At 49.2% G+C, this 17,567-nt stretch overlaps 1 protein-coding gene across 5 annotated transcripts in view; it reads left to right on the forward strand.

Moving 5' to 3' along the window:
- Positions 1-16,663, forward strand: part of LOC125916970 (PHD finger protein 12) — a 41,630-nt gene extending 24,967 nt beyond the window's left edge. For 2 of the 5 annotated variants that reach the window (XM_049623225.1, XM_049623227.1), the window contains exons 4-15: positions 450-843; positions 2,138-2,258; positions 3,511-3,643; positions 5,535-5,699; positions 8,679-8,837; positions 9,418-10,213; positions 11,465-11,590; positions 12,247-12,444; positions 13,393-13,491; positions 14,240-14,322; positions 14,904-15,042; positions 15,388-16,663. In XM_049623225.1, coding sequence (XP_049479182.1) covers positions 450-843; positions 2,138-2,258; positions 3,511-3,643; positions 5,535-5,699; positions 8,679-8,837; positions 9,418-10,213; positions 11,465-11,590; positions 12,247-12,444; positions 13,393-13,491; positions 14,240-14,322; positions 14,904-15,042; positions 15,388-15,722 — 2,748 coding nt within the window. In that variant the 3' untranslated portion in view covers positions 15,723-16,663. Of the gene's footprint in view, positions 1-449; positions 844-2,137; positions 2,259-3,510; positions 3,644-5,534; positions 5,700-8,678; positions 8,838-9,417; positions 10,214-11,464; positions 11,591-12,246; positions 12,445-13,392; positions 13,492-14,239; positions 14,323-14,850; positions 15,043-15,387 lie in introns of those variants that run through there. The other 3 variants (XM_049623228.1, XM_049623226.1, XM_049623229.1) reach the window with 2 other exon arrangements.
- The last annotated feature ends 904 nt before the right edge of the window (positions 16,664-17,567 follow it).

Here is a 17,567-nt window from a genome sequence, read left to right on the forward strand (position 1 = left end):
GAGCAAAATTCTTAAACCCATTCAGGAGGTCAGGATGCTCCATGGCAAACTACAGTGATGTTGAGTCCTGCTATATTTTTCTCACCGTTCTCCCTTAGCCTCACTAAATTTATTCTCGCTGTGGTAACTTTTAATCCCTTTACCCCTGTACTTTGTATAGAGATGGTGTGCATCAAACGATGACTTCAAGTAAATGATGTGTGATAAATGTGCGTAATTGTTTCTAACTTTCCCTGCTGTCTGGTGATTCTCTGCTGCAGTTTCGCCAGCTTTAGTTTAGTTCAGCTGTAGTTTTGTCAACTTGGACAGACCCGTGTTCCAAGTCCCCAGGTGGATGAGTCTGTAACATGTTGGAGAATTTCATAATTTTGGCTAGTGGTCTTTGTAGTATCCATCTCTTTCTGTTTTGTGGTACTTTATGTGATGGGCCTACCTGTTCATTTGCACAGAAACGAGAGCAGAAAAAGGAGCTGGGCCACGTCAATGGACTGGTGGACAAATCCGGCAAACGGACTACATCTCCCAGCAGTGATACCGACTTGTTGGACAGATCAGCCAGCAAAACTGAACTCAAGGCCATTGCCCACGCCCGGATCCTGGAGAGGAGAGCCAGCCGGCCTGGCACGCCCACATCCAACGCCAGCACAGAGACCCCCACCTCTGAGCAGAATGATGTCGACGAGGACATCATTGACGTGGACGAGGAGCCAGTGGCAGCTGAGCCGGACTATGTGCAGCCCCAGCTAAGGCGGCCCTTTGAGCTGCTGATCGCTGCCGCCATGGAGCGGAACCCCACCCAATTTCAGTTGCCCAATGAACTGACTTGTACCACTGCACTACCAGGTTAGCCAAAGTGTCACGTCCCCGCCCCCCACCCCAGCTGCCCCAAAAGACTACTGTCCAGCCAGAGGGCAGTGCTGCCTGTGGGATCACCGGGCGAGTAGCCACTCTCATGTTCCTGTTCTTTGTTCTTCCTGGACATCTTTGAAGGTTTTAGCCTTGACCGTGCTTATTCAGTTTTCTATTTTCTGCCCTTCAAGGTATCCCCTTTTTAAAAATATAGGTAATATATTCACATGGTTCAAAAGCCGAAAAATATAAAAAGGCTTAAAATGAAAAATTGCCCTTCCACCCCTGCCTGCCATTTGCCTGATCTCTACCTTCATATCCCTCTCAGATAACCACTGTTTGGTTCTTGTGTATCTCCTTCTGGAATTTCTTTGTGCGTATATAAGCAAAGAAATATAATATGCTCAGTATTTTCCCTTTAAATAGCTTATTTGGTATACTGGTCTGCATCTTGCTTTTTTCACCTCACAGTATGCTCTAGAGATCTTTCCATATTAATGTAGACATTCCTCAGTTTTTATTAATGGTTGCATAATAGTCTATCATATAGACATGACATAATTTATTTCACTGATCTCCTATTAATGGACATTCAGGTTGTTCCTGATCTTCTGTTATTATAGATGCTTCTTCAAATAATTCTGTAAATATAACATTGTGTATCTGTAGGGTAAATTCCTACTGTTCGAATTGCTGGGTTACAACTATGCATTTATAGTTTGATAAAATGTTACCAAATTGCCCTTTTTTTCCCCCTTTAATCATGTCTTCTACTTGATGCCACAAAGCTTCTGGATGTTATTTTCTTTTTCCCAGAGAAAGTGAAATTGGCAGGCTTAAGAATGCTGTTCAGTCAGCAGGAGGTATATAGAATCAAAACTTTTCTGATTTCTATAAAAATGCAGTAAAATTATAGTCTTTTCTTCAGCCACCTCCACAGAACAGTCTTTGTTGACCATTTGACTCGGGCATGTGTATTTCTTAGGTTGCAGTATCTAACAACCTAAGCTTCTGACCACTTCATGTTTGCAAAACATAGATGTGTTTCTGCCACAGAACAGGTGACTTCAGACCATAGTTCTGATTTATGTCTCAGTGTTCCTTTTCCTCCCTTCCTATTCTTTTTTCTCATTTGAAACCAGCCGAGGGGGTCTCAGAAAGAGACCCGTGTCTAGGCTGTGGCACATGCTCTTACGGAGATCTGTTCCTTTCACTTATTGTTGTTTCCATATCCCAGACTAGGAACTCTGCATCCAAGAGAGTTCAGCACCATTAATTTCTCTTCTAGGTTCTAGCAAGAGGAGAAGAAAGGAGGAAACCACGGGAAAAAATGTTAAGAAGACACAGCATGAGTTAGATCACAATGGTCTTGTTCCCTTACCAGTCAAAGTATGCTTCACATGTAACAGGTATTTTTCGTCCATACTAAGGACTCTTCCCCATATTCAGCAAATGAGGTTTTTTCTCTCTTCCATCATCTCTCCCAAACTCTGTCTGTTAAATGGGGATAACCCATATTCTGATGGTATGAGTACAGAGACTGAGTGACTAATTGACCAGAGCCTTGACTGTCTTCACAGCAAATTCCCTTAAGTACTGTAGACTGTGTTTATAGAGGCTCGAATAGGAGGGGTTGGACTTAAACAGAAGCGTGAGATATTTTGACTAGCTAGCAAGAGGAACCGTGGCCAGCAGAGACACAGGTCCCTGGAAAGGGCAAATAACTTTTTAAATCACCAAAGATGAGTTTAAAAGCAGTACAAGTATCCATGGTAGCTAACATGCATCAGACTGGATGACTTCCAAAAGCCTCCAGGCTGCCCCAGTTGTAGCTTCCCTGAGACACTGGTTTCCTTCAAAAAGGATCTCCTCAGTGACGGGAACCAGCTGCTTCAATTACTGACGCTGGACTTACTGGCCTGGGTATCTTAGAAGGGCAGGATAGCAGGAGAAAATAGCCATCAAAAAGAAATGTTCCCAAAAAAAGGAAAGAAAGAAAGAAAGGTTCCACAACAAAAGCTATAGGGAACTAGATAGTAGGGCAGCAGAAAGAACTCTGAGCCAGGCCCAGACTGAGGCTCCAGTGCATCTCAGGGACCCAGGGAATATCATAGTTACTTGCTGAAGCCCCTCCCTTGAACTGTGCATATACATGAATACATCACAGAATTATTTCCCAACACAACTCTTCCTGTGTCATTTTTGCTGGGTGCTTCACGCAGAAGAGAAATCCTTTCTTGCTGTAGTGTAAGACTCTAGAAACAGGGCTAGAGGGATTTTTTGTTGTTGGGTTTTTTTTTGTTTGTTTGTTTTTTTAAATAAGGTAGTTACTTTCTTTTAAGGAGTAGAAAAATCAGAGCGGAGTTGGCTGTCTTCCCCCTGTGGGCACTGAGCATTGATCATTCCTGCTCTGACAGCCACTTTAGCTATACTCCAAATAAACATTCACTTCCCCACAAGACACATTCCTCTTAGAGAATAATGGAGAGCCTGGTGGTAGCCCCCAACTTCATCCATCTTCCTAACTGAGTGTAACTGATCACTGGGGGAGGAGGCCCTGGGAGAACGTTGTGAGGATTAAGGAGAGGCTATTCCATAGTGCACGGTTGGTTTGAATTCTCCCATCTTGCCACAGAAATGGCCTACATCTCTTTTTTGCAGGAGCTGCCGTGTGGCCCCTCTCATCCAGTGTGACTATTGCCCCCTCCTGTTCCACATGGACTGCCTCGAGCCACCGCTCACTGCCATGCCCCTGGGCAGATGGATGTGTCCGAATCACATCGAACATGTGGTGGTAAGTACAGCATTGTCCCTTCTGTTCTCTCTGGGCACAGCCAGGGCATGGCCTGATTCAGTAGAAAGCATAGTAAGGTCAGCTTTGTACCAGAGTTCGCTATGTAATCTCTCAAATACGGATTTCTGCAGACCATCCTACTCAGTTCCAATCACTTTGACATGCCTCAGCTGTGCGTTTTGCATTTTCCCACAATGCCTTGTTTTAGCTGTACAGGCAGACTTGATTGTTTATACATAAATTTATTCCATGGTGAATTGAGCAGTTGATGTTATAGCCATGAAGGAGGGGGGGGGGGTGCGTATATTCGATCCAACTCATGGGAATAAATGTTCTCGTGGTAGCTGCCTCTGTATTTTCCTGTCTCTTATTTTTAGAGGGAGCAAACTAGAAATTCTAAAATGTTTATTCTCATATCTCAAGAATGACAGACAGTCAAATCCCAGTAACTTGGGAGAATTGAAGAATTGACATGGATAACAGTGTTCCAAACATTCAGCCATTTATTGAACACTAACGTGTCCTAGGCATCCCATGAGGATCTTCCCCTTCTCTTTAGTTTTTGACCCCCACCTTACCATGGTGCATGATAGTTAGTAAGTTGTTGAATGAATGACTGGTGTAAGGGTCCTTTTATCTTATCTCCCAGGAGTCTTGGGTACATTTTCCAGACGCTTCCTGGGGCTAAAACAGAACTGTAGTTTGCTATCTCCAAAAGAGGCTTAGGCTTAGGCCCTTTCCTTCTAGGCACTAAGAACAGCCGTTTACAAGGTTGAATGGGTGAGGGCTTCAGAAGAGCAGCTCCCTTATAAGTTCAGCCTTTCCAGATTAAAAAGATTATTGCTTAAGACATTGTGTATAAGATGGTAATGACCACGGAATGTCTTTTGACCCTCAGCGTGACAGAGTGCTCCTCACATTGCACTGAGGAGCCTTGGTTATAGACTTGCACACATGGGGCAAAAACGTTTGCTTTGGCCTCTTCATTTGGCTAACGCTGCTCAGAAAGGTTTATGTAGGAGGAAGCTTCTCTCCAAGCTCAGTTACGAGTGTTTCATTTTGCCTCCTGCCAAACCAGAAAAAAACTACCATCAGCTATACGCCCAAATATGAATCTTAAAGAGCAACTTTCCAACAGATGAAAAATTATTAATTAGATAATTTATTTACTTAGCCACTTAGGGGTTTTTCCTACCTTACTAATCATGAAGCTTCTGAGCAGATCTTTTTTGCATTAAAGTTTAGAGGGAAAGTGGCATAGTTTTTATATGCCTTTTGTATGCTGCTGCGCAAAATTCTTTCTTCCCTCCCTTCGGCCTCTTAGAGCAGCCCAGGGTTTCCTCCTCCTCTAGAGCAGGACTGTGATATCCAGATGGGCTCACTAATGTTCCCTGGTATGTTGGAAGAGGAATAGAGCAGAACACACAGGATTCTGGTGCTGATCCTTGCTGTTAGCCAAGCTCCTATATAGGAAACCGTCCTGCTTCCCGTGGGAATGAGTGCCTTGCTAGAAAGGAAGTCTGGGTCTCGAGGGCCAAGGCCCCGCCTGTCCTCTGAAACCTGTGCTCTGTTAGGGTCCACTGGCAAAAGGTGGTCTGAGCTGTCAGGCTGGATTTGAAGGGTACTTGTGACTAATTTCCTATTTCCTGTCCCCCTCAAGCCTCTCTAGGGAATAGGAACATACCAGTTTTCCCTCTCTGGACCAGGCAGGACTGAGGGAGAAAGTCTTACCGGTGTTCCCTAGCCCTCTGACAGGGGTGTTGACGTATCAGCCCCTGACAGAAGGAACCTATTTGGCCAAGGGCTTCTATTTTTCAGACCTAGAGGATAGTTAGTTGGGAGGGGATGCCTTTTGAGGGTCATTGTAAAAGTGTGTCTGCTTTGTCCCTAGCTGAACCAGAAGAATATGACGCTGAGCAATCGGTGCCAGGTGTTTGACCGTTTCCAGGACACCATTTCGCAGCATGTGGTCAAAGTGGACTTCCTGAACCGAATCCACAAGAAGCACCCTCCTAACCGCCGAGTGCTCCAGTCAGTCAAAAGAAGAAGCTTGAAGGTGAGTCCCAACCTGGAGCAGGCAGGAGAGTGGGCTCTGATTGCTTTCATGGGATAGACAGAGGATTGTGGTCCCAAATTTATAGACAGGGAGACTGAAGCCCTGAGATTTGTCTGTGGTGTCTCAACAAGTGGTGAATGTGACCACACATTTTAATACTTGAGGGCGGTGGTCAGGATTACCAAGGCCAAACCCCAAACTCTGCAAGTCTTCAGTTCTCCTGATGAGTGCTCGTTAGCCCCTTCCGCCAGACGGATGTGCTCTGCTATTGCCACCCCTGGCCTGGTACTCATGCTATCTGTTCCTGGGAGGTGGCCCCTTTCCAAGAGCTGTCTGGCGGGGTGAAGGTGATGGTGATAAAGCAGAGACCCATGTGGAAGGGAGGAGCTATCCCAGCTGAGAAACTTAAGAGGAAAATGCCTAAAGGAGAGTTAAATCTGTTTTTCCAAGGTGCTGGTAACATATAACGAATATTCCAAGTTGTGGCCTTGCCGTAATAATATCTGACATTCTTGTATGCACTTGACAGTTGCTAAAGTGTCAACTTTAGCTGAGATCTGCTGAGATCAACAGAAAAAATTCCTTTATTGAAAAGCATTTGGTGGTGTTGAGGCTGTTTCTCAAAAGCCATTCAGTTTCCTCATTCATTTAACCTAGAGAGCCCAACACCGTGGACCCACATAGAAGCTTGATTTTTCTCTTTTTGGAATAATCCTGCACACAGGCTGTGCTGTGTGCCAGTGGAGACCAGCAATTCTCATATATGGCCACTTGGTGGCAGCAACGCTTTAAATCACTCACCCCACTCCCATCACTTCCAGTGGATGTCAGCGCTAGCAAGCTAGCAAGATGTTAACTGTTGGAAATTGTATAACAATCTCTTAAGTGTGTAAATATTTATACTTCAATATAAATACCAGTTTCTAAAATTAAATCAAGGTGTTTTCAGTTGGGGGTATTATAGAGGTGGCATGCCTCATATCTCAGTAAAACAGATCTGAAAGTAAACTAAACTGTGTAATTCACCATGTGGATTTGGAAGAGAGCCTGGCGGCTGAAGTGAACAGTCCCAGAAAGCCTTGAGAAAATTCTATTTGACAATGCCCTCTCCCCCTTCAAAGGTTTCTCTATTCTTCCCCCCTCCCCTTCATGTTTATTTATTTATTTTGAGAGAGAGAGGAAGCAGAGCACAAGCAGGGGAGGGGCAGAGATGGGTGAAGGGGTGGGGAGAGAATCCCAGGCAGGCTTTGCACTGTCAGTGCAGAACCAGACGAGGGTTCATGTCCTGAACCATAACATCATGACCTGAGTGAAATTAAGAGCCAGATGCTCAACCAGCTGAGCCACCTGGGTGCCCCAAGCTTTCCCTATTCTTGAGGAAAATCCAAGGGCACGAGTTGCCTGAATAGCACCTTTTTTTCCTTGCAGGGCAGACAAGTATTTTTGTTACAGCACGGGGACAGGACACGTGGGCAGAAAGAGCTGCCTGCTGAGCATTCCGTACTGGACAATTTGAGAGTGAAGTGAGGACTGTGGTAGCACAGGACGGTGGTGGACAGTGTTCCAGCTCTGACCTGAACCATCCTCATTGTTGATGTAGAGCAGGGCAGCAAAATTGGCTAAGAACTTTGTGTTAGGGATTCCTCTTCCTGCTAACCCCTTCACTCTTCGCCAAGGGGGGCAACCTTAGGCTTGCCTACCACTCCATTCCTCCCCCTCCCATTCCTGTCTGACTTTGGACAAGCCCATGGCACCAGCCACCACCGTTAATGGTGCTGTCTCTCAATTCCATATCTCTTGATTTTCTCCTCATGTCTGGATTCATATCTGTCTGCCCATCCCACAGACACTTCAGTCTCAACTTGCCCAAGACCGAAAGTCTTCTGCCTCCAAATCTGCTCTTCCTCTTGTATTTCCTGTTTCAGTGAATGACCACAATCTCCACCCGGTCCTTCAAGGCAAAATTCTGGGAACCGTTTTCAGTTCTTCTGTTATCCTCCATAGGGACTCGGTCACCAAATCTGTTCTCCAAATGTTTTCCAAGTCCGTCATGTGCTTCCACATCTCTTTGCCTTGTATGCTGCTCCCCTACCCTTATTTCCCCTTTGTCTGCCTGGAAGTTCTCAACTTCCAAGTCTCAAATACTGCCTTCCTATAAAATCTGTCCTTGTCCCCCAGACAGAAACAAGCACTCTCCTCCATATTTTTAATAGTTCCTTAGCCATGCCTCTATTCTAGGACCCATTACACTGTATTGTAATGTTTATCTCCCCCAACGAGACTGTGAGCTCCTTGAGGGCAGAGCTTAAGTTTTCTTCATCTCTGAATCTCTAGGACTGGGTACAGTGTCCAGACTCAGGAGGTACTCAATAAATGTTGGTTGAATGTATGAATGACTCTTGGCTTGTTGTGTGGCTCTTTCATCCTTACATGGCATGATTCAGAACGTGTCTTCTGTCTTTGTACAACAAAGAGGTCTTCAGTTGTTTCATGAGTCATGAATGAGTGGACGAAGAAAACTGACATTGACTGAGTGCTTATCACAGGCCAGACTTCGTGCTGAGCATTTCCACTGTAAATGTGACCTCCTTTGACGTTTTACCTCTCAGATACGGCTTACTCTCCCAAACTTGATGCTGAGCAGTGAGAGCCTAGAGAGTACCACTCTGAAGCTGTGTCCAGTGTCAGCCCTACACTTCTTTAGGCCAGAGCAATGGTTTCTGGCTTCTGCGGGCCGTAGACCTGAATGAAGAAGGTGGGGGACGGGGCGCACGCCTGTCGTTTCCAGCTCTGTGCCTTCTCTAGCTAATGCGTGTGTGTCTGAGGCACAGAGCGGTTGCAGCCCACTGAGCCTCCTTGTCTTAGTGGACCCCAGAGTGCACGATGGTCCCGCGGGCATCAGCACCGCAGACAGAAGAGGCAGAATCAACTGGACGTGTCGGCACTATCTCCGTCTCCTCCTCCTTCTATACTAAACAGGTTCCCGATGCTATAAAATCTCAGTACCAGTTTCCACCCCCTCTCATTGCACCCGCGGCCATTCGGGATGGGGAGCTGATCTGCAACGGGATCCCCGAGGAATCACAGACGCACCTTTTGAACTCTGAGCACTTAGCCACCCAGGCAGAGCAGCAAGAGGTGAGTGAAGGCAGGGCTGGGATTCCAAAGCCAATCTTCCTTCCTTCTCACCACAGCTGTTACTGGAAGTAGCCTCAGTGCCATTCCCATCCCCATCTTCTGCAATCCCACCGACCCCCACTCTCCAGCCCCCAGTGGTTGAATATTCCAGAGAGAACCTCTGGCTGATATTCTGAGGCAAGTAAAAGAAATACAGTCAAGCAGTCTGTTTTTCTCCATCCGTCCCCCAGTGTGCTGTGAGATGAGCAAGTCTGTCTTGCAGAAAGAGACCAGTAGACCCATAGAGAGGTTAGCTGATAGGGCTGGACACACAGCAGTTGCTTAGGGTACTTGCTGGATATTGGTTCACAAGGTGAGCTCTGCCGACCAGGGTGTTGGCTGCTGAGTATACCAACAAGTCTTGCTTGGGAATGGAAATGGAATCTTAATCAGAAGTCAAGCACACCTTTTCTGGGCATTTGCAGTGGGACCTTGGAAACAGTGTTTATCAGCTGTGCTGTAGCCCTGGCCTCTGGGGCAGGAAGGACCAGCGCCTCCCAGGCCTCTCACCCTCCTCTCCTCTCCTCTCCTTCCATTGCAGTGGCTCTGTAGTGTTGTTGCGCTCCAGTGCAGCATATTGAAACATTTATCTGCTAAGCAGATGCCTTCGCATTGGGACTCTGAACAGACAGAGAAGGCTGATATTAAGCCTGTTATTGTGACTGACAGCTCAATCACCACCTCCCTGCAAACAGCTGACAAGGCACCTACACCTTCCCACTGCCCCTTATCCTGCCCCTCGGGGATTAGCTCCCAGAACTCCCTGAGCTGCTCTCCACCCCACCAGCCCCCAGCCCTAGAGGACATCAGCTGCAGTTCCTGTGCGGAAAAATCCAAGAAAGCCCCCTGCGGGACTGCCAACGGGCCAGTGAGCACAGAGGTGAAAGCCAATGGCCCACACCTCTACAGCAACCCCACCGATTCCACGGACCCCCGGCGACTTCCAGGCGCCAACACCCCCTTACCAGGCCTCTCCCACCGGCAAGGCTGGCCCCGGCCCCTCACGCCACCAGCGGCTGGGGGGCTTCAGAACCACACCGTCGGCATCATTGTGAAGACAGAGAATGCCACTGGCCCCAGCTCTTGCCCCCAGAGGAGTTTGGTTCCTGTCCCAAGCCTGCCCCCTTCCATTCCCAGCTCTTGTGCCAGCATCGAGAACACCAGCACTTTGCAAAGAAAGACTGTCCAATCACAGATAGGACCTCCATTGACAGATTCAAGGCCACTGGGCTCACCCCCAAATGCCACCCGGGTGCTCACTCCCCCCCAAGCAGCAGGAGATGGTATCTTGGCCACAGGAGCCAACCAACGATTCTGCTCACCAGCGCCATCATCAGGTGAGTGGTGCTCAACCTGGGGGTGATTTGGAGTAGTTTCATGCTATTTCTGGCAGTTAAACTTCAGAAAACACTTACGTTCCTGTGCATATTTCAGAGGACTTTGATCTTGGTCTTATTTGTCCTCTCCCCATTTATGTGATAGAGGAGAAAGCATGTGTTAACTTGTCCCCCGTTTTATTGGTGGGGTTGCTTAGGCTCTGAAAGTTTAAGTGATTTCCTCTAGGTCACCTACCGAGTCAGTGGCAGGATCGGAACCACGGCTGGGTCTCCTGACTCCACCTTCCCATTTCAGGCCTAGTCTTCTGCTTGTTTTGTTCCATCACCTTAGAGGAAGGCAGCATGATCTCTGGAACCCCTGTGGCCAGCCTGAGGTTCTAGGTGATGGCCTCCGTGTTTCATGATCCACACCAGAGACCAGGTCACACCTGATCCAGATTCTCAGAGCCCCCTGGTTTGAAGGAGCTTCCATGCCAGGGAACGCAGAGTTAGAAAGCAACACCACCTTTCAGGATAGCTGCAGAGTGGCATGCCCAAAGAGGTTGATCCGGCCCAGAAGCTCACCCTTGGGCCACTTGCAGAAAGGCAGTCCCCTACACCCATACTTGGCCTAGTGTGGACCTGCTCTCTCAGCTGTCCCCAGTCAGCACTCTGGACCTCGAGATTGCTGACCCCAGCATCTGAACCAGGTTTCAGATGCTGCTGGAACCCCCTGTGGTCTCTCCCGTCTGAACTGAAGCTGGCCTCCTAGTCAGCTGGGAGTCTCGGTAACCAGGTGACTGTGACTTCTCTGCATGGGGGCCCCTGGTCCCAGGATGGCCCCTACCCTCAGGCTCTTTTCCTGTCTCTGTTTACCTCTAAATACCAGCCTAGATAGATCTTGCACCCTGTGAGTCGAAATTCAGGAGGCAGGAAACGCAGGGGCAGGCACCACTTAGTTGAATGACTGGAGGCAGCAGGGAGGTAGTCACGGCCCAGAGAACAAAGCCACCCTACCACATTTCCCAGAGCAGTAGATTTCACTGGTTCTCCATGCTCTGGAGACTCCTGCGTGCCCGGGTGCGTTGTCGTTCCATCTGCCCTTGCTCACCACACATTTTTAGCTCTAGGAGTTCCAGAGCCTATGGGGTGAGAATCAAGAAGGGAACATCACCTTGGGTCCGAAATCCAGACCTGTCTCGGCAGTGGGGGATTAGACCGGTGGGTTTCCCTCAGGCGACGTAAGTAATAGTCTTCCTGCTCCGTCCCCAGATGGCAAGGTCAGCCCCGGCACGTTATCCATAGGAAGCGCTTTAACCGTACCCTCTTTCCCAGCCAACTCTACTGCCATGGTGGACCTCACCAACTCATTGCGAGCATTTATGGATGTCAATGGAGGTGAGTGCGTGAGCTGCTGCTCTCCCACCAGCTGCTGCTGCGTGAAGGTGCTGTCCCTGCGCGGCATTCGAGCTCATTTCAGAAAAGGAACAGAAGGGATGCCTGACCTCCGAGGGCTGGGGATGTGGGTTAAGAAAGAAGGCTCCCTCCCACCTCTGCCTTCTACACATGCTTATATACAGACTCCAAGGTGAAAGGAGAGTGGGACCAAGTTGAACCTGTGAGAAGAGAATTACTTGAGGCAGAATAAAACCAGGAGGGCCTTGTTCCCAAAGTCAAAGAGAATGGAGGCAGAGCCTGACCTCTGAAGAGAGGGTGGGTAGCAGATCTAAGCGTCCATGTCCAGCATCCAGGCCTCCTCCACAGGCAGGCAGGTGGTCTATTTTGTTCTACCTTTCTAGGACTGCTTAACCTAAAATCAAGCTGCCCACTGCAAGAGGCATCTGCACAGGCTGCATTGGGGTCCATCTCACTGCAAACGGCCAGTGAGATGCTGAGCTCTGGATCCTTAGGCCACTTTGTACTCTCGCCTGTTCGAGAAAAATCACTTGGCTAGATTTTAGAAATGCTTAACTATTTGCTCTGTGACCCTCACCTACTTCCACATTCCAATTCCTCCTCAGCTGCTTTTTTTAATCTCTCTCTTTGGTTAATAGAAATCGAGATAAATATGCTGGACGAGAAGCTGATCAAGTTTCTGGCCTTGCAGAGAATACATCAGCTTTTCCCCTCCCGGGTCCAAGCTTCACCGGGCAGTGTCGGGGCACATCCGCTGGCTTCTGGAGGGCACCACACAGAAGGTGCGCACGCACACCCCTGCCGCCGCAGCCCACCGTCAGATCTCCCCTGTGCATGTGAGCGGCCGTCTCCCCTCCTGAGGAGTCTGGGCTTTGACTATCTCAGTGTTCCATGTGTGCCTTTGATGGCCTTAATAAAGCGCCGTGGTTTCTTTTCCCAGAAAGCTGGAACAAAATCGCAACCACAGCTTTCACGTCAGACTCGGGGAAGTCTGTTGTAACTTTCGTGCTCATCCGCTTTGAGACACACAAAGCAGCTACGAATGCCTTTGGGTATATGTGGTGCACTTTCTGCTGAACTACTTCCAAATATTTGGGTTACAAAGGTTTCCCAAAAGGGAATTTTTCAAGTTCAAGGTGAGAAGCAGAATAGCAGTTGATCTAGGGGCACCTGGCTGGCTCAGTCAGTAGAGCATATAACTCTTGATCTCAGGGTCAGGAGTTCAAGCCCCATGTTGGGTGTGGAGCTTACGTTAAAAATGATGATGATGATGATGATGATGATGAATAAAGTAACATTTGGGCTAGTCTCCTGAAAATTTTTCCCAAGACATTAACTGCTTTGGATATTCCTTTGAGCATTAACCCTTACTGAGCCGCAGAGCTCAGGCCCCGCTTCTGACCCACAGAATCAGAATTTGCATTTTGACAGGATCTCTAGTTGATTCATATGCACATTAAAGTTCGAGAAACACTGGTCTGTGCCTACTGTTGTTTTGCTTGGCCTCCCTATAGTACATCTGGTATATCCCTGATAAACCAGTCAGCCCAGGAACTTAAAGTACTTTCATCTTTGAATTCTGTGACCACTTTCAAAGATGGTCTCTCTTACCCCGTGTTGGAAATGCTGTGGGTGGGGGGAGAGAGTGCCACCCTGAAGCAGCCCCGTGTCCAAGGTGAGTTTTTAAAGATGACTCATCTAGTGGGATTATTTTCTCTAGACCGTGAGCCAAAGGTCCAGGTTCTGAGTTTCTGAATGATCCTGTCCCTGTGTTTGTCTTGTAGTGCAAAGAAAGGAAGTACAGGCCCGAGCTGTGTTCTACCCTCTCTTGGGTTTGGGAGGAGCTGTGAACATGTGCTATCGAACCCTCTACATCGGGACAGGTGAGCCAGCTGGGGGCGGGGGGGGGGGGCACCGCATCTTGTCAGCCCTAGAAACTACCACCCCTTCCCGCGGAGGCCAGGAAGGGGTGAGGGAAACCCTCCCTCGGGCCGACTGGTTTAACCCAGCAGATACCTGGGCAAGAGGGACTAAGAAAGGAGACTATCGGTTGCTTGTCTTCCCTGCCTCAAGCCCTTTTGCTTTGGGCCCAGCGTGATATCAGGAGAGGGGAAAGTCAGCCATGACTGCTGCTCAGTGAGGCATTTTAAACAAGCAGATAAAACCGGAGGAGAGGGCACATACTTTGTCCCTGGAGGTCTTTGAAAAAGTGATGGTGCTCACACACCCATAACCTTCAGTTAGTCCTGCATCTTGTACAGAGGGACAGTCAGATTAGCCTTTGGCCTAGAAATTTCCTTTCTTTCCAAAGATAGGATTTATGAGCCCCGCACCCCATGTTGTGCCCTCATGGAAATAACCCACCCTCTTCAGGAGCTCACTGTTCCCTTCTGGGCAGCAGCCACATGTTCTGAAGGAGATCAGCTGGCAGGGACACCTGTTCTTCAGAAGGGGAGTGGAAAAGACGTTGGTTTTTGTTCAAATATACAAGGAAGGGGCCCTGAGCTGGTCTCCCCCTGAGGTCTTCCCGGTGCCCACCCAGAAGCTAACTCCCTGCCCCCCACCTTCCCATGCATACACCTTACCGTCTGTTCTCTGCCTGCCTTTGCCTCTACTCCTGCCACCTTACAGGAGCTGACATGGACGTGTGCCTTACAAACTATGGTCACTGTAACTACGTGTCTGGGAAACACGCCTGCATATTCTATGATGAGGTGAGGGGTGGCGAAGGGGTGGGAGAACTCTCACAGCCTGAGGCCTCTCCCAGGCACCAGGGTTTTGTTCAGTGCCCTGGGTGAGGGGAAGGGAGGTGGGAGGTCTTCTTTTCGCTCGTTGTCATTCCTGGAGTAGAAGGGTCTTGGTGTGAAAGGGCATCCTGCCGTGACTAACGCTCCCTAGGAGCGGTGCTACCATTTCTCCTGAGGTAGGTCACGGGCTCAGCGGGGTGGGGGGAGCCCACCCGGAAGCAGGGGAGGGGACCTGCATAGAAGGAAGCCAGGCCCTCTGTGCCAGCGAATAGCATTTCTACAGGAGCCAGGACCCAGGAGGCAGAGTAGAGCAGTGGTGGGAGAGCGGGGGGGGGGGGGGGGGGGGTGAGGGCCACTAGGAAGGTAGGCTTCCCTGAGGAGGTGAGTCTTGAGCCCCATTCTAAAGAGACAGGGCAGGGGGGCTTGACTGGGGAACAAAGAGAGCTCCCCAGGTAGAGCAGCACAGCCTTCTCCATGTGTCCTCTCTCCCCTTAGCCCCAGGCCCCACGCAGCAGACCACACATCTTATCTTCCCTCCTCCTCCTCAGAATACCAAACATTATGAGCTGTTAAACTACAGTGAGCACGGGACAACGGTGGACAATGTGCTGTATTCATGTGACTTCTCTGAGAAGACCCCGCCAACCCCCCCAAGCAGTATTGTTGCCAAAGTGCAGAGTGTCATCAGTAAGTCGGAGCCTGTGGCCACGAAGCCGGCCATTTTTTCAGACGTGTTCTCTTAAGGCCCCCTCAGGGTGGCTCTGGCTTTCTGCCGACGGCCTGCTCTCTTGCCTTCCGGGTCCCATCGGCCAGGCTCTCCTTGCTCGCGGGCCCAGGGAGACCACAGAGAAGCGAGTGCTAGGCACACACCTTCCTGGGGACTTCAGGCTCCCCTGGCCCTTTCCGGGTGTCCCTCAGCCCTAGTCACATAGCGGTTAGAATGGGGAGGTGCAGGGCCCAGCGCTGGCAAACCGCCTTGGGTGGGTTGGCTGCTCACTGTTCCTGTCCCGTGACCACCCTCCTTGTTCCCAGGGCGCCGCCGGCACCAGAAACAGGATGAAGAGCCAAGTGAGGAGGCAGCCATGATGAGCTCCCAGGCCCAGGGGCCACAGCGGAGACCCTGCAACTGCAAAGCCAGCAGCTCGAGCTTGATTGGGGGCAGTGGGGCCGGCTGGGAGGGCACGGCCTTACTGCACCACGGCAGCTACATCAAGCTGGGGTGCCTGCAGTTTGTGTTCAGCATCACTGAGTTTGCGACCAAACAGCCCAAAGGCGATGCTGGCCTGCTGCAGGATGGGGTCTTGGCCGAGAAGCTGTCTCTCAAGCCCCACCAGGGCCCCGTGCTGCGTTCCAACTCTGTTCCCTAGGACTGGCGGCTACCCCGTCGCCCGCCCGTCCGCCCGACCCGAGACTCCTGCAATGCAAAAATGTACACAAACCAAGCCCGGGTTTTTTCTATACTCCACCGGAAACCCTCCAACTACAATCTTTGCATGAAATGAAGAAAACCTTTTGACTGTTTTTTAAAGATCCTTTTTCTTTTCTCAAGTTCTAGGGGGCATTTGCACATATATTTGTACTCGACATTTCATGGGAAAGCGGCAGACCCGAGCTGAGGAACAGCGTGGGCAGGGAGGGGAAGGCCGATGGTCTGGACACCTCCTCCAACACCAAACCGTTCCCCACCCGCCTCCTGCTCCCTCCCCCTCGCCCGCCGTTGTAAAATAATCAGAAACTTGTTCTATTTTGTGGCAGTGACAATAGTTTTATATTAAAAGAAAAAAATACAGTTTTCATACAGCAAAATCTATACAATATCATTGTTTTATTTAATATAAAGATCGCTACCCACCCGACTTCCGTGGTTCCCACCCTCCGAGTTATTTTCCCTTTCTGCAGCGGTTGCACTACAGGTAGCTACTGTGTATTATGGACAAATGAGAAATGAATTCTTTTTCTGGCTGTCCATCTATTTTATTTCAAATAAGGAAAAGTGTATTTGGATTTTGTGTAAATACATCTAGTGATGACATTTTTTCAATGTTTTTAAAAACTGTACAGTACTACATGTGGTAGAGCGTTTTCTTCAAATTGTCTATTGTAGCAAAGACGTTTTTGTCGTAAACCTGTTTCGTCTCCTTTTTTTGTTCTCTTGCCACTTCTCTCCTGTTCCTCCCACCCCTGGCTCCCTCCTCTCCCCTTCCCCCAACCCCAAGTAGTACCAATGTACATAGTAATTGTAATGTTTTAGACTTTACAGAAACTTTCCTGTATTCTGTATATAAAAAAACAAAAATACTTCAACTTATGTTTTCTGCCTGTCTGTCCTACCTGTCATCACCCTCAGAGGGGGCCCTCCCCAAGATCCTGTTCCCAGTCTCAGTGAACTGGTCTCATTCCAAGACACTCAGACCCCAAGGGAGGTCAGGAGAGCAGAGGTCTTGGAGAAAAGTGAGCCCCAGGTGGATGTGGGAAAATGGAGGGGTCTGGGTGCATCGGGTAGGGCGGGGCTGTTGCCTGGCTTCGCGGGCGACTTGAGAGAAGCATTTGACCTGACCACATACTGCAAGAATCCAAGTGTGTGCAGGTCCCTGCTCCTGTTGACTCCAAAACCAAGATACTAAAACAGGACCTGTCAGGAGACAGGAGACGTCTGCATTCTGGTCTAAAAGCTTTAGCCTCGGGAGTTCCGGCTGCCTCCGATTGCAGTTGTTTGCTATCGTATTTGATTCATCTCCTCTAGGAGGAGTCTGCACCTGGTTTTTATCCTTTCCCTGTCAGCCTTAGCTGGGCAGGCAGCAATTACTTGTTCGAGTATCACTCGAGTTCCCTCCTCTGTGCATGGCCTTTGCTAGGACATGGGGGTTGGGCTAGGGAACTTGATGTGAGCAATCAACAGGACAGATATGGCCCCAGCCTCTTAGAGCTTAGAATCTAGTGTGGAGCGGGCTGTCAACTCAAACGTCTCTGGGGAGCATCATGAAGCAAAAGGAGAGATCCGATCCCTAGACCCAGTCGAGCCGCAACTCACGTGACTACCAAGCATAATAACTTCCCTACAATTGCAGCTTCTCATCGGAAGATGACTCTACTGCGTTACCTTAATCCTAAGGTCCTGGGAACCCTCCCATCGAACCTAGCTCCCATCCTTTTCCTCCTCTCGGACCTGACGTGAGAAACTATCCAGGACGTTTTTCCTGAAGACAGGACAC

The sequence above is a fragment of the Panthera uncia genome, unplaced genomic scaffold (genome assembly GCF_023721935.1).
Source record: "Panthera uncia isolate 11264 unplaced genomic scaffold, Puncia_PCG_1.0 HiC_scaffold_1369, whole genome shotgun sequence".
Taxonomy (NCBI): domain Eukaryota; kingdom Metazoa; phylum Chordata; class Mammalia; order Carnivora; family Felidae; genus Panthera; species Panthera uncia.